The following is a 15,195-nucleotide window of genomic DNA, read 5'->3' as shown; positions in this document are numbered from 1 at the left end:
TACATCAACTGTCCCCATCAGAGTGTCCCTTATGTACAATGTCCACATTAGAGTGCCTCCTTACATCAATTGCCTCAACAGAGTGTCCCCATACATCAACTGTCCTCATCAGAGTGCCCCTTTACATTAATTACCCCATCAAGTCTAATGGATCAGTTGTATGCACTCTCAGAGATCTGGGGAGCACAAGTAAAATCTGTGGTTGCAAAGGCCACCCCAGCACCCCCCTAGATCCGGGCCTGTTCGTAAATACAGAGTGTATAGTGTGGAGGGGACAGATCAGTTGCTGTACTGCCATGGCCCTTAAACACATGTTGACCCCACCAACAGGTTGCCAAGTCACACTTTGTGTCCCACTAGTGGGATGCCCAACTACAATCCTATCACTATTCCTGGGGGTAACTACCGGTATTACTAGAGACAGGACCATCACGTCACATTGGGGGAACAGAGAATACAAGTCAGGGCTGTACAGGAAACCAACAAGCTGGATTCTTACAGTCCAATGTGATCTTCCTCCCAGAAAGGTTTTATAGAATGTGCGGTTGGCAGGGAACAAGTTGTCCTCATTGTGTTTGTAGCACCCTCCTCGTTAGGTTGCTAGGATGATAGGTAAATGTAGTTCTTTTTGGCTCCTCTGTAATCATTGGAGCAGCTATTGATCTCTTTGGGCTGTTCTGGATCTGATGGCTGCAGGTTTGATTGTTTCCCCCCTGCTTTCTAGATATTTCTAGATTATGGTGGGCTGGAAGTCATATAAACAGCCTGAATATTTAGCGTGCTTCAGTCAAACACTGGTAAGGTGTCCCCTTATACCTGATGTAAGGGGACACACTGATGGGAACCCTGATGTAAGGGGACACGCTGATGGGGACCCTGATGTATGGGGTCACCCTGATGGGGACACCTGATGTAAGGGGACATTCTGATAGGGACCCTGATGTAAGGGGACACGCTGATGGGGACCCTGATGTATGGGGTCACCCTGATGGGGACAACTGATGTAAAGGGCACTCTGATGGAGACCCTGATGTATGGGGACACCTGATGTAAAGGGGCACTCTGATGAGGACCCTGATGTACAGGGACACCCTGATGGGGACACTTGATCTAAAGGGACAATTTGATGGGAGCCTGATGTAAAGGGGAACTCTGATGAAGACTCCTGAAGTAAAGGAGGACTCTGATAGGAACATCTGATATAAGGGGGCACAGGTTCTGTTTAATCATCCTGATCTTATGACAGCCTAATACAGACCAGTGTTTCCCAGACCATAACACTGTGTGAGAGTTTGTCAGTGATTTACATAGAGGGTTGACATTATGCCCCCTGACTTTTTTTTACTGCCCCCCAAGATTAGATAGACTAGATCTGACACTAGTAGCCTCCAGCTCTGCTGATACCCCAATCAGTAGTAAACCTCAGCTCTGCTGCTCTTCCACTCAGTAGTAACCCCCAGCTCTGCTGATTCTCTGGTTTGCTAATTCTCTTCTCCCTGGCTCCCACTCACCTCCTATTATATTGCTCCCATGCTACGCACCACCTGTGACATTGCTAATTTCTCCACATTGTGCCAGGAATGACACTTCCAGGTTTGGACAAACCCAGCATCGGACCAAACCCAAACTAAAAAACCCTAGCCTTTTCTATGAAGGTACCTCACTTCCAGGTTTGGATGAACCCAGCATTGGACCAAACCAAAACTCAACCCTAGCCTTCTCTATGAAGGTACCTCACTTCCAGGTTTAGACAAACCCAGCGTCAGCCCAAACCCAAACTCAACCCTAGCCTTCTCTATGAAGGTACCTCACTTCCAGGTTTAGACAAACCCAGCGTCAGCCCAAACCCAAACTTAACCCTAGCCTTCTCTATAAAGGTACCTCACTTCCAGGTTTAGATTAACTCAGCGTCGGACCAAACCCAAACTCAACCCTAGCCTTCTCTATGAAGGTACCTCACCTCCAGGTTTGGATGAACCCAGCATTGGACCAAATCCAAACTCAACCTTAGCCTTCTCTATGAAGGTACCTCACCTCCAGGTTTGGATGAACCCAGCATTGGACCAAACCAAAACTCAACCCTAGCCTTCTCTATGAAGGTATCTCACTTCCAGGTTTGGATGAACCCAGTGTCGGACTAAACCCAAACTCAACCCTAGCCTTCTCTATGAAGGTACCTCTCTTCTATTTTATATGAAATATTTGTTGGAGTATATCTGGGAAGTTTAAGGAAGAGCATCAGTGACACTGGTGGAAAATATCCTACAGTAGTGTTTGTTGACCTTCCTGTTAACATAAGGAGTTGTTTCTGCCTGGTGAGTTGAGTTCCATCGGGAGAAATTTATAGACATTTTTTAGGTAAGAAAGTAGAAAGCACAGATCTGGATCCCCTACCTCCAGATTGTACAACTGTATAATGGGAAGGCAGATACTAAGTGATAGAAGAGGGTGGAGCAAGGGTGTACATACAGGGGTCGAAGGGGTTTCAATTGCAACCCAGCCCCATGCTTCAGGAGGCCTGTGTGGCCCCCTGTACACCTGGATATGAGGGGTGGTGGGGGAGCTGCATAAATAGGAACCAATTCCCTCCAAAATGGAGGGGATTGTTTTTTCTACATGCCACCCCACCACCCTTTCTTTCCGTCTCCTTCTGTGATTGGGCTCCAGTGTACATCAATGGCCCCCCTCATCCCCTGCTGCACTGCCATGTTTATCCCTCCCCTTACCCACTTGTTGCTGCGGGGGATGTGTCAGGATGAATAGAGTCGGTGATTGGTACCAATCACTGTCTCTGTTCATTCATAACTCTGGCATAGAAAACTTACTATGCTTCAGTTTATGAATGAACGGGAAGATCTGTACAGAGCTCTTCCAGGCCATTAATTCTGTGCAGCTGAGGCTGTAGAGTTGGAGATTGAGGGCTGTGTCCTGAATCTCCTTTCTCAATCTCAATGGTGAAACATCAGAGGTCTGTTAGATCCTGGATAGCTCACCAAAGCCCCCAATGGGGCTGCTGAAAAATTAAAAAAAAATAATTAAAAATAATATTGTAAAAAAAAGAAATTATAATAAAAAAATGGTAAAACAATAAAATAACTAAAATAAAAAAACTACTGATACCACTGGCAGAACTATCGGGGTCACAAGGGTTGCACTTATGACTGGGCCCAGGCATTCCATCACTGCGGGGGGCCCAGCCAGGGGTCAGAGGGGCACTTTGTAGTTTTTTTCACTGTGACCCTGAAGTTAAGCCTCTGGGGGGAGGGGTGGCTCTAACAGATATGGGTCAGACCTGAGAAAGGGCAGGAGTAAGCCCATTTCTGTTGTCTAATGACTACATCTATGAACGTGTTTGTAAAGCTTCATTCGCACTTTAGCGTTTCATGAAACTGTGTGCTTTTGCATGCATTTATGAAACATGCTCATATGTTGCCATTTATTGTTAATTGCACCCCAAATACAGCAAAAATGACGTATGTTTGTTGTGTGAAAAAACACAGAAAATGTGTGGTTACAAATACTCAAAGCTCCATACTCAAAGATATACTGTACATGAGCTAATGTGCCGCAGCTGTCACCTATAGGGCAGCCTATTGAAATCAATGGGCTACCCTGTGCATGCTGTGGTCAGGGCTGCCAACCGTCTGTAAATTTACTGACAGTTTGTACATTTTGGACAATTTACAGACTGTCTGTAAATATTCGTTATGGAAAGTGGCTGCCCATGAACAATAAGGCAGTATGTGCAGTCCTGAAGCCACCAGGCTCCTCAGCTGGGCTCAGGTGGGGGCAGGCACGGTGATGTAATGGCACCTTTTATGAAGTTACAGCAGGACCCGTGTTTGAGCCAGGAGAAGGGGACTCAGGACAGGAGTGGGAGTGCCGCTGCCCCGTCTAATCATAATCTGAGTGGATGAATATGCCTGCTGGGATCCATTTGTTGAGTAAGGCTGAGGACTCTGTTCCCCTCCCTCAACTCCACCCACCTGACTCTATCCTCCCCTCTCGTCTGTGTTTTCTGTCCACCTGGCTTCATCTTCGCCTACATCTGGCTCTGTACCCCTTCTCTTCATTCCACCTGGCTCCATCCTCACCTACACCTGGCTCTGTACCCCTTCTCTTCATTCCACCTGGCTCCATCCTCACATACACCTGGCTCTGTACCCCTTCTCTTCATTCCACCTGGCTCCATCCTCGCCTACACCTGGCTCTGTACCCCTTCTCTTCATTCCACCTGGCTCCGTCCTCGCCTACACCTGGCTCTGTACCCCTTCTCTTCTTTCCACCTGGCTCCGTCCTCGCCTACACCTGGCTCTGTACCCCTTCTCTTCTTTCCACCTGGCTCCATCCTCGCCTACACCTGGCTCTGTACCCCTTCTCTTCTTTCCACTCTACCATCCTCACCTACACCTGGCTCTGTACCCCTTCTCTTCTTTCCACCTGGCTCCATCCTCGCCTACACCTGGCTCTGTACCCCTTCTCTTCTTTCCACTCTACCATCCTCACCTACACCTGGCTCTGTACCCCTTCTCTTCTTTCCACTCTACCATCCTCACCTACACCTGGCTCTGTACCCCTTCTCTTCTTTCCACCTGGCTCCATCTCTCTCTCCTGGCTCTGTCCCCACTTCTCCTCCATCCTGGTTGTATCATGTCTGCAGTCTGAGGGGGAGCCTGGAGAGTAATCATGAGCAGGAGCGCCAGGACGTGTGTAGACTGTGGAGAGGAGACTATAGGATGAAACCAGAGCTGCCAAGCTAAAGCCCAGAGAGGATCTTCTGACTAAGCCCTGCATGGTGTACCTGGATGGAGGTCAGTGACAGTGCTGCCAGGCAAGTCTAAGAGGGGGGTCACTAATGTAAGGGGGGGAGTGAATACAATGAGGTAAGGGGGGCACTCAGATTAAGGTTCCCCCTCATATCAGTAACCCCCTTACCTTAGTGTATTCATTCTGCTGAATGTGGTCTGTGGTCATCAGAGCCCCCTCCACCCACATCAGAGTTCCTGATGTTCCCCCTTGAATCAGTGTCCTCAGAGTTCCCATTTACATCAGAGTCTGCAGGATTCCCCCTTACAGTGCAAGGGGGAACTCTGCAGACCCTGATGTAAAAGGGAAACTCTGATGTAAGGGCAATACTGCAGACCCTGATGTAAGTGGGAACTCTGATTTAAAGGGGAATGATATGCACTCTGATGTAAGGGGGGGGGGGCTCTGGTGACCAGAGACCACCTTATATCAGAGTTCACCTTTACACCAGAGTCTGCAGCATTCCCCCTTACATCATGATCCTCAGTGTTCCTCTTTACATCAGAGTTCCAAATGCACTGTGAGGGGGAATCCTGCAGATTATGATGTAAGGGGGAACTCTTTGCTGGGTTAGAGCAATCTGACCTTCATGTACATGGAGTAATATGATTTTTCACTTTTGTTACAACTTAAACACATTGTTAGTTGATATTAAATACAGGATGAAGCGCTCTGCTATAAGGGTACTATACAATAATATACAAGGGTACAAATCATTTTATACAAATATATATAACAAAAAACAAAGTGACTAGTGCTTAATAATATTATATGTGTAAACCAAATCAGAGAAAACCAGTCTGCCCCCAAGTGGCTAAAAATGATTATACATGTGCACACAACTTACGTAAGAGTGACCAAGTGCTTACTTAAGTACATTGTGTATTAATAAATAAATAAAAATCACAGGGAATAATCTCAAAAGTGCCAAGTGTTAAAGTACAATCAATATGCCACTTATATCATCATGTGCAAAATCATGCCATCACTCTTCTGTGAAAAATAAATACTGGAATAGAAATAAGTGCTTCTTCATCAACCACTTCAAAATTGTGCTCAGACCAAGGTGTCACTCTAGTGCATCAATCCTCAAATATCCAGAGTGCCTCCTCACCTCCAACATTCGACCCCTAGAGGTCACAGATCATATACTTAAATGATGTTCCAGACCGATACCAGGATATACCTTGTCCCCACGACTCAAAATCTTATTATATAGGATGACTCAGCCATATACCCATTGTTACGGATCCGCCAGGTGGTGCCTCTGGAAGCCCACTTGACAGGATTACCCGAAGCGTAGAGTCTAAGTCCAGGTCTGCGTTTTCACCAGGGCCCCTGATGGTGGGGATGGACTTGGAGCAGAACCAGGACCAGGTCACGTCCTCCGAGCAATCCCACCAGTGGCAGAGGGAACCTCCGGGGATGAGTGTACACCAGCAGAGAGCCAGATGTGAGGAGGCTGGCAGGACCAGGCAGGATAAACCGGCGGTTGTCACCGTGGGGAATGGCGAGGTACAGAGACGGCAGGCAGAGAGTGGTCAGGTCACACGCAGGGTCAGTATTGAAGTCAGTCCGCAGAATGGTCAAACTAGCCGGGGGTTGGGATAGGAGAAGGCAGCGTAGTCAGGGGCAATCCGGGTCAACTCAGGAGAAGGCAGCGTAGTCAGGGGCAATCCAGGTCAGAGCTGGAGCAGGCAGAAGGTCAAACAATCCGGGTCTATAATCACAGGGCACAGGAAACTTCAGGTAACAGGTCAGACCTTGCGGCAATTTGTGACAGTGCAGAGCATCTTTAAATATCGCGCCCTGCACTGTCATTGGCCGCCCAGGACGCGCCCGCGGCTCCTACTGCGCATGCGCGGCATCCTGTCAGCCGTGGCCCGCCTGGTGCTTGTGTCCCGGCGTGAACCGCCGCTAGTACACCGGGGACGGAGCCGCAGCGGTCCCTGACACCCATGGACCAGGGGTGGACTGACAACTCATGGGGCCCCCGGGCAATAGGGGATCATGGGGCCCCTGTGTCCTTGCCCAAACTCACAAAAGCCTATGAAAAAGGTACCAGGGGCATCTCATGGGGCCCCCTACTGACCCCGGGCCCTCGGGCAGTGCCCGAGTTTCCAAATGGTCAGTCCGCCCCTGCCATGGACCATGGAAGATTAAGCAGAAAGAAAGATCTCCATAGCGCAATATGTTATTTTATTAAATATAAAGGCCAGATAAATAGCTCACATGCTCCTAGTAGTCTACAAGCGGTTCCCCCATATCCTATGAGTGTATTAGGAAATCACGATGGTGAGATAGATAAGTTGTGTGCACATGTATTATCATTTTTAGCCACTTGGGGGCAGACTGGTTTTATCTGATTTGGTTTACACATATAATATTATTAAGCACTAGTCACTTTGTTTTTTTGTTATATATATTTGTATAAAATGATTTGTTCTTTTGTATAGTACCCTTATAGCAGAGCGCTTAATCCAGTATTGAATATTATTTTTCTGCGTCCTACGGTATAGGGTATAGATGATAGCAGCGAGCTAGATTTCGGCATTCTGTGGAGCGCAGGAGGATATTTATACTGTACATTGTTAGTTGCACTAGATACAGGTTTGAAACTTAAATATTGACATTTGCATTTCCATTTTGTGGTGTTTTTTGGAAAAATGTGGCTCTGTCAGCAAATTTCACATTTTTCATTTTAAAAAATATGGTGCTGCTTGTAAATTTTAGGCATTCTGTCAGTATTTTTTACTTCAGCAGGTTGGCAACACTGGTTGTGGTGAAGAAACGCGGCATGGTTTTGCACATGTGAATACCGCCTCAGTGTTCCAGATATGCATTAGCTTTTCTGACACTACATGAAGGAATATTTGGGTGTCCGCTTGGTTTCTGTACAATCAGGACTGTTTGGGTAAGCCCCCCCCCCGGTTGTGGCACCAATTGTATCATTTGAATGCTCTCCGCCTCCTAGCTGAGACATATATTTATTGATGTGTGTGTGTGGACTGTGCAACAATGTAACCTGATTGGCACTCATACATCAGGAATACAGATAAAAATGAAAGGTATTATACCTGTCACACCAATGATGTGATATTCTTCCTTAAATGCCCGTGTGGATTGGATACAATGCAACAGAGAGAACCACACGAAAAGTAAAAGATCATTTTGAAAGACACAAATACTCTACTAGGGAGGGGTTTGCGTAATTATCCATTGATGACATTTTGTGAAGCATGCACATTCCTTTTTGCAATTAAAATTTATGGAAAATGACCGTGTACCTAAAAATAGCACAGGAGACCGTAGAGAACTGACAATAAAGAATTACAGGGTTTTTTTTTGTTTTAATTGAGCACTTGAACACTTTACGACCTCCTAGTTTAAATTCTGATTTTGATTTACATTTGATTCTCTGTTTAGAGTATATGAGGGACCTATTATTGATACCATTTGGTTGAAACATCTACTTTTTTTTTTTTTTCTTTGGCATAAATAGTATTTGGCTGGCCTGAACGATCGGTTATTTAGATCGAGGATACATTCTTCCTCCACTGTCCAGAGAAGAGGTTTTCTAAGATTTGTGTGTTTTGTATAATTATGTATTTGCTAATTGATACAAAGTCTTCACTTCCTGTGTACATATATATCATTTAACCAGTTGCCCTCCACCCTATAGCAGAAGTACTGCTATAGGGCGGCAGGGCTGAGCACATTCATGTATATATACGTGATTTTGTATTTGTGGGTAGGGTGCGTGCACACGCATGCACACTATCCACACCGCTATTGGCTGATGGGGATGTCAATCAACAGGTCTGGGCTTGGACTCGGTGATCATCGGTAGGGCTGTGAGGGGAGAGACCTGTGTGTAAACTACACAGGTGTCTCTACTGTCAGCAAGGACATGCTGCTTTGTATTTCTCTGCACAGCATTTCTCCCGAGTAACACGGCACACAGGTAACCCTTTGATCGCTCTAGATGTTAACCCCTTCAAGCCCGTTGTCATTAATACAGTGTCAGGGCTTTTCATTAGCACCGATCACTGTATTGGTGTCACTGGGGATGTCAGTGACACCAAGTCAGTCCCCCCCCCCCAGTGTCAGAATGTTCGCCGCAGTCCCGCTATAAGTCGCTGATCACCGCCATTACTAGTATAAAAAAAATACAAAGCCCAGTATCTATACCGCCATTTGTTGACGCTATAACTTTCACGTAAATTAATATAAAGTAATATAAAAATTAATACATAATTACTGGGGTTTTTTTTTAGCAAAGACATGGAGCAGAATACATTTTGGCCTAAATTTATGAAAAAATCAGATTTAAAATGTTTTTTTTATCGGACATGTTTTATAGCAAAAACTCAAAAAGTGTTTTTTTTTTTTTCAAAATTGTCGGTCTTGTTGTTTATAGCACAAAAAATAAAAAAATGCACAGGCGATCAAATACCATCCAAAGAAAGCTCTATTTGTGGGGGGAAAAAGGGCATACATTTCAACGGGTGCAGCGTTGCACGACCACGCAATTGTCAGTTAAAGTAACGCAGCGCTGTATCACAAAAAATGGGCTGGTCAGGAAAGGGGGGAAATCTTCTGGAGGGCGAGGGGTTAACATGTTTCTTTTTTCATGCAGTGCTTCTTACCTGAAGAACAGAAGACTTTCCGGGAAAGCTTCTATTTACTGAAATAATGTCACCTGATCTTCTGAAATAAATTCACAGAGTGCTGCAATCATGGACTTTGCTTTAATTTAGATATATATATATATCATGAAATGAATAGATTGACTGATTTTGCAAAAAATGAAAAGCCATGTGCACTACAGAAATGAATGTGTGTATGTGAGTGTGCATTTGTCCTTCTGTGTGTGCCCCCCCATCCCGCCCCGGGGGTTCTTCTTCTCATACCCCAGCCCAGTATATCTCATACACAGACACACAGATCACTGCCATACAAAGCCATTTATTTCTAGAGAGAGAAAAGCAGAACAAAGTTTCTCATGTTACAGGAGAGGATCTGACATCTGATCTGATCAATAGGAAGATTATTGATGAACCTCCAACTAATCAATGTCACTTTCCTGGGATCAGATGAATGGAATTCCAGAATGTTTACAATGGATCCATTCCAGAGATCCAATGACTGAAATCCATTCATCCTACAGAACAGATTTATTGACCAACCTTCCCGGAATTCTGTGTGTGGAATGTCCATATCACAGATTGTTCCCGGGAAAGAAGTCATTATTGATGGGACAGAAGAAGATCCACATCCTCTATACAAGTCATCCTCCATTTCTAATAAACATCACCTATTCCCCAATGGAAACATTTGTATCTGTATAGAGATCTGATCTCTGTGTGTATGGAGTGAGCGCAGTGTCTGGATGAGGACACAGAGAAGGAAACATTGTGAGATCATCAGAAACACTGCGACACCCACCTAGACACCTCATTTACTTGGTTATATAAAAGTAACATTGCAACAACAGAACTGTTAAGGAAAGACAATTTCTTTACCTTCAATCATGTTATTTGTTACATCAATTCAATAAAAAGAAATGTGAGCTGTATAAAAAGTCTTATGAATTTAGAAGCTTTAGAAAGGTAACCTTGTCTTAGTCTATATTTGATCCTGGGTTGGGTTCTCATCAGGTCCGGTTGGCAGAATTACAACACATGATGAAGTGAAATGTATAGCTAATTTAGTTCAACAGAGATCTTTCCAGGCTGATCTCTTCTTCCTGACAGTTTATTAAGAAAATGTATTTCATGGAACTTAGATGGAATCATTTTGGGTTCTCTCACCCATAGAGGACAATGATTTAGTCACTGGAAGTCTGCATCAGATCAGAGTTAGTGTTATGGGTGGAGTTCTTCATCAGATCGGAATTATTGTTATGGGTGATCTTCATCAGATCAGAATTGGTGTTACAGGTGGAGATCTTCATCAGATCAGAATTGGTGTTTTATTGGGTGGAGGTCTTCATCACATCAGGATTGCTGTTCCCTGGAAGTCTCCATCAGATCAGAGTTGGTGTTACGGGTGGAGATCTTCATCAAATCAAAATTGGTGTTTTATGGGTGGAGGCCTTCATCACATCAGGATTGCTGTTCTCTGGAAGTCTCCATCAGATCAGAGTTGGTGCTACGGGTGGAGGTCTTCATCAAATTAGAATTGGTGCTTTATGGGTAGAGGTCTTCATCAAATTAGAATTGGTGTTTTATTGGGTGGAGGTCTTCATCACATCAGGATTGCTGTTCCCTGGAAGTCTCCATCAGATCAGAGTTGGTGTTATGGGTGGAGGTCTTCATCAGATCAGAATTGGTGTTTTATGGGTGGAGATCTTCATCACATCAGGATTGCTGTTCTCTGGAAGTCTCCATCAGATCAGAGTTGGTGTTCTCTGGAGATCTTCATCAGATCAGAATTGGTGTTTTATAAGTGGAGGTCTTCATCACATCAGGATTGGTGTTCTCTGGAGGTCTCCATCAGATCAGAGTTGGTGTTCTCTGAAGATCTTCATCAGATCAGGATTGGTGTTACAGGAATTAGGGCTCTCTATAACAGGCAGGCCATCAGAAATCAGCAGAATAGAAGGCGATGCAGAGAGAAGCACACTGCTCAGCATTTCATGGTAAGGTGGTGGAGAGAGGGACAGTCCACCACATCTCACTTGGGAGCCTCTTGAGCCTAATATGTCTCATAAGGCTGCACAGGCTTTAGGGAGTTTACTCTATTATTCCAGCCAAAATCACAATAATTTTCCATTTCATCTCCTGCCAGAGCGACCATCTGTTCACCTGTGTAATAATCCCCAGTATACAGGATCCAGGCCCCACTGACCTCTTTGTGTGAGGAAGCCATGTTATCAAATCCATAGGGCTTTAGAGAATCTGTAGGCCCCTCCAGGGTTACGGGTCTCCCATCATATTTGATGTGCTCAAACAGCGTAATCTTGGGATTATACAGACCGCCCTTCACACATCTCACAGAGCTGATTTTATTCTCAAATGCTGGGATGGAGACGTAGTGGCCTGCTTTGAAGCATTTAAAGTCCCCTTTATAACCGGTTTCGCTGAAAACAAACCATGGGTCTCCATGGACTTTGAGAGATTGGGCTCTCTTCAGGAATCCAACAGATCTCAGATCATCATTGTCTTGCTGTATACACACAGAGGCTCCCTTGAGATCTGGGAACTGGAACAGCTCAATAGTGTTCATCTTCCAATTCTTTGTGAAGGTCCAGTGATAGGTATAGAAATCTCTCTGCAAGTTGGTTTGAGTTTTCTTCTTGGCTGATGGGGCATTTATACAGAATCCTCAGTGTTGAAAGCAGGTGGAAATGTTTTATGGAGAGTTTCCACTTTCTTCAGAATGTATGTTGGCTCAGTGTCATAAATCTTTATATCTGTGTTGTTCAAATAGTTGTTTCAAAGTCAGCGATTCGGATTGTATTCCTTGCTTCCTGCTTCCATCTTACTGAGTGTCAATAGGTTGTAAGATGTTTGTCTTTCTGCACAATACACAATGTAATCTTTCCTAAGAAAATGGAATTTGTGTTGTTTTCTTTGTCACATTTCTTCGTAAGTAAAGTCTGATCTCCGGTTTAGCTGGAATCCACCTCACCTCAGTGTGCTATAAATTATTAATATTGATCAATCACTTCATAAATGGTCACACATTGGTCACCTGGATGAGGCCACTTTTGGGATCAAAAATGAGTTTGGTATTTAGGATGAAAAATCTACATTTTTGGTGCTACCAAGCTTTGATGGCCTACTTTGGGGATAGCACGGCCAGGGCTGTTGATAGAAATCACGGGGCCCCATACAGCCAACCTGACAGGGCCCCCCCCCCGAAAAAAAAAAAACAGTTTACTATGCTTCAGATATGAATGAGCACAATGAGTGATTTGTACCGATCACTCATTGTGTTAATTCAGGAAAGGAAGGGAATGGTAAATGTGACATATTTGCCAGAGCTTTCCCCTACTCTCCATCCTGAATGATTCTATTATGTGATTGCAGCTGCCGGTGGGAAGGAGAGGAGGGAAGCCAACAGCACTGGGGAACACAGGGGGAAACATCTGGTTCAAAGGAAGGGTGATGGGCGCGGCAGGGGGCAATTACTGGAACTGATCCTCTATATGGTTCTCTCTGCAGCAGCTGAAAGTCAGCTGGAGGGAGAGGAGAAGAAGACAGCTTTCAGCTGCTGGACAGAGAGCCATATAGGGGATCAGTTCTAGTATTTGCACTCCCCTGCTGTGTCAATCACCCTCCCTGCCCACATCAGATTCACCCAGCTGCCTGGGCCCCTCCTTCTGGCCTGGGCCCTGTACAGGAGGCCTGGTGGTACCCCCTTATACATGGCCCTGAACACGGCCCTCCCTGCTATGCTTGTATTTCCAAATGCCTGCCAATGGCTACTCTCTGCTGTCTGCTGCAAAGTACCCCCATTCTTGGACAACCTTCTCCCTCTTCCACCACATCAATACTAAACAAAATTTGCCTCCAGCACATAACTATCCTGCTTTTATCTCTTAGGCATCCAAGTGCTGTCTAGCACAGCATTATCCACCACCTTGTCCTCACTGGTGACCTCCTAGTGGAAAGCTTTAGCCACTGGCAATTTGAGTTTTCTAGTGTTGCTGATAGATGCCTGATGTCCTCTGCCTGGAAGGTGGCTTCCTCGGAAGTGATGAGAAGCAGGAATGAAGTTCGGACTCCCTGTCACCTTGGGTTTGAGGCAGGTCTCTAGGTTTTGCACCCAAAGTCAAATTCCAAATCGTTTCTCAGTGTGGCTTCTGGACAAGTGTTCATGAACGGGGAGAGAATATGTGATAGAAGACTATTGATGGGATGCTAAGGTACCTCTCCTGGGTATATTGGGGCAGAGGAGACATGGGTTGTAGGCCCTCATTGTGGAGTAACCCATAGTACATTTGTAAGGAAGGTCCACTATTGACTGATGATTTGCCCTGGGACCCACCCCGCTTCTCCTTTGATGAAACAGTCACTTACCTATTGTTTTAGAGAAACTCCTCCATATTGTATCACCTTCTCCTGACTTTTTAGCCAGCTCACACACCTATTCCCAGTCTGAGGCCTGTCACCTGGAATGAATACATGTCCTGTTCAGATGGATTTTAACTGTTTTACTGCACAAACGTCACTCCAGCACAATTCATAGGTTACAGGAACATTGCAGAACATTCTACTAGCTATGCAGTGGTCACACAAGTGCAGAACACTTCAAAGTGTCCAAGAACAGTAAAGCCTTCTTCCCCAGATGTTACCGTCTATCTAGCAAAAGTGTTACACACTCAGGGTTTTCCTTCCACTCACATAAAGGAGATCCTCCCTAGGCCCAGGGGACACTCTAAACCAGGGGTCTCCAAACTTTCTAAACAAAGGGCCAGCTTATTGTCCTCCAGATTTTAGGGGGGGCGGACTGTGGCTATTGGAAGTAAAAAATATCTTGGTGTCAGTGGGAATAAACAATGCATGTTTGGTATTAGGAGGAGTAATAGTGCCTCACTACTAGTGTCAGTGGGAGGAATAGTGCCCCATCACTGGTGTCAGTGGGAGGAATAGTGTCCCATCATTGGTGTCAGTGGGAGGAATAGTGCCCCATCATTGGTGTCAGTGGGAGGAATAGTGCCCCATCATTGGTGTCAGTGGGAGGAATAGTGCCCCATCATTGGTGTCAGTGGGAGGAATAGTGTCCCATCATTGGTATCAGTGGGAGGAATAGTGCCCCATCATTGGTATCAGTGGGAGGAATAGTGCCACATCATTGGTGTCAGTGGGAGGAATAGTGCCCCATCATTGGTGTCAGTGGGAGGAATAGTGTCCCATCATTGGTATCAGTGGGAGGAATAGTGCCACATCATTGGTGTCAGTGGGAGGAATAGTTTCCCATCATTGGTGTCAGTGGGAGGAATAGTGTCCCATCATTGGTATCAGTGGGAGGAATAGTGCCACATCATTGGTGTCAGTGGGAGGAATAGTGCCCCATCATTGGTGTCAGTGGGAGGAATAGTGTCCCATCATTGGTATCAGTGGGAGGAATAGTGCCACATCATTGGTGTCAGTGGGAGGAATAGTTTCCCATCATTGGTGTCAGTGGGAGGAATAGTGTCCCATCATTGGTATCAGTGGGAGGAATAGTGCCACATCATTGGTGTCAGTGGGAGGAATAGCGCCCCATCATTGGTGTCAGTGGGAGGAATAGTGCCACATCATTGGTATCAGTGGTAGGAATAGTGCCCCATCATTGGTGTCAGTGGGAGGAATAGTGCCCCGTCATTGGTGTCAGTGGTAGGAATAGTGCCACATCATTGGTGTCAGTGGGAGGAATAGTGCCCCATCATTGGTGTCA

The 15,195-nt window shown here is 45.4% G+C and overlaps 1 protein-coding gene across 1 annotated transcript; it reads right to left on the bottom strand.

Moving 5' to 3' along the window:
* Positions 1-11,505: 11,505 nt before the first annotated feature.
* On the bottom strand, positions 11,506-12,036 carry LOC149449596 (epidermal differentiation-specific protein-like). Its single transcript, XM_089693046.1, has one exon. It carries the CDS (start codon positions 12,034-12,036, stop codon positions 11,506-11,508), a length of 531 nt encoding a protein of 176 aa, XP_089549172.1.
* Between the last annotated feature and the right edge of the window lie 3,159 nt (positions 12,037-15,195).

This window comes from Staurois parvus, unplaced genomic scaffold, assembly GCF_062004578.1.
Source record: "Staurois parvus isolate SC_StPar_1 unplaced genomic scaffold, SC_StPar_1.0 ptg000611l, whole genome shotgun sequence".
Lineage (NCBI taxonomy): Eukaryota > Metazoa > Chordata > Amphibia > Anura > Ranidae > Staurois > Staurois parvus.
The sequence above is the reverse complement of the archived record's forward strand: the minus strand, read 5'-3'. Positions and strand labels throughout refer to the sequence as shown.

Excerpts from the sequence above, each read along its gene's own strand:
- LOC149449596 (XM_089693046.1), bottom strand. The coding sequence starts at position 12,036 with ATGAACACTATTGAGCTGTTCCAGTTCCCAGATCTCAAGGGAGCCTCT.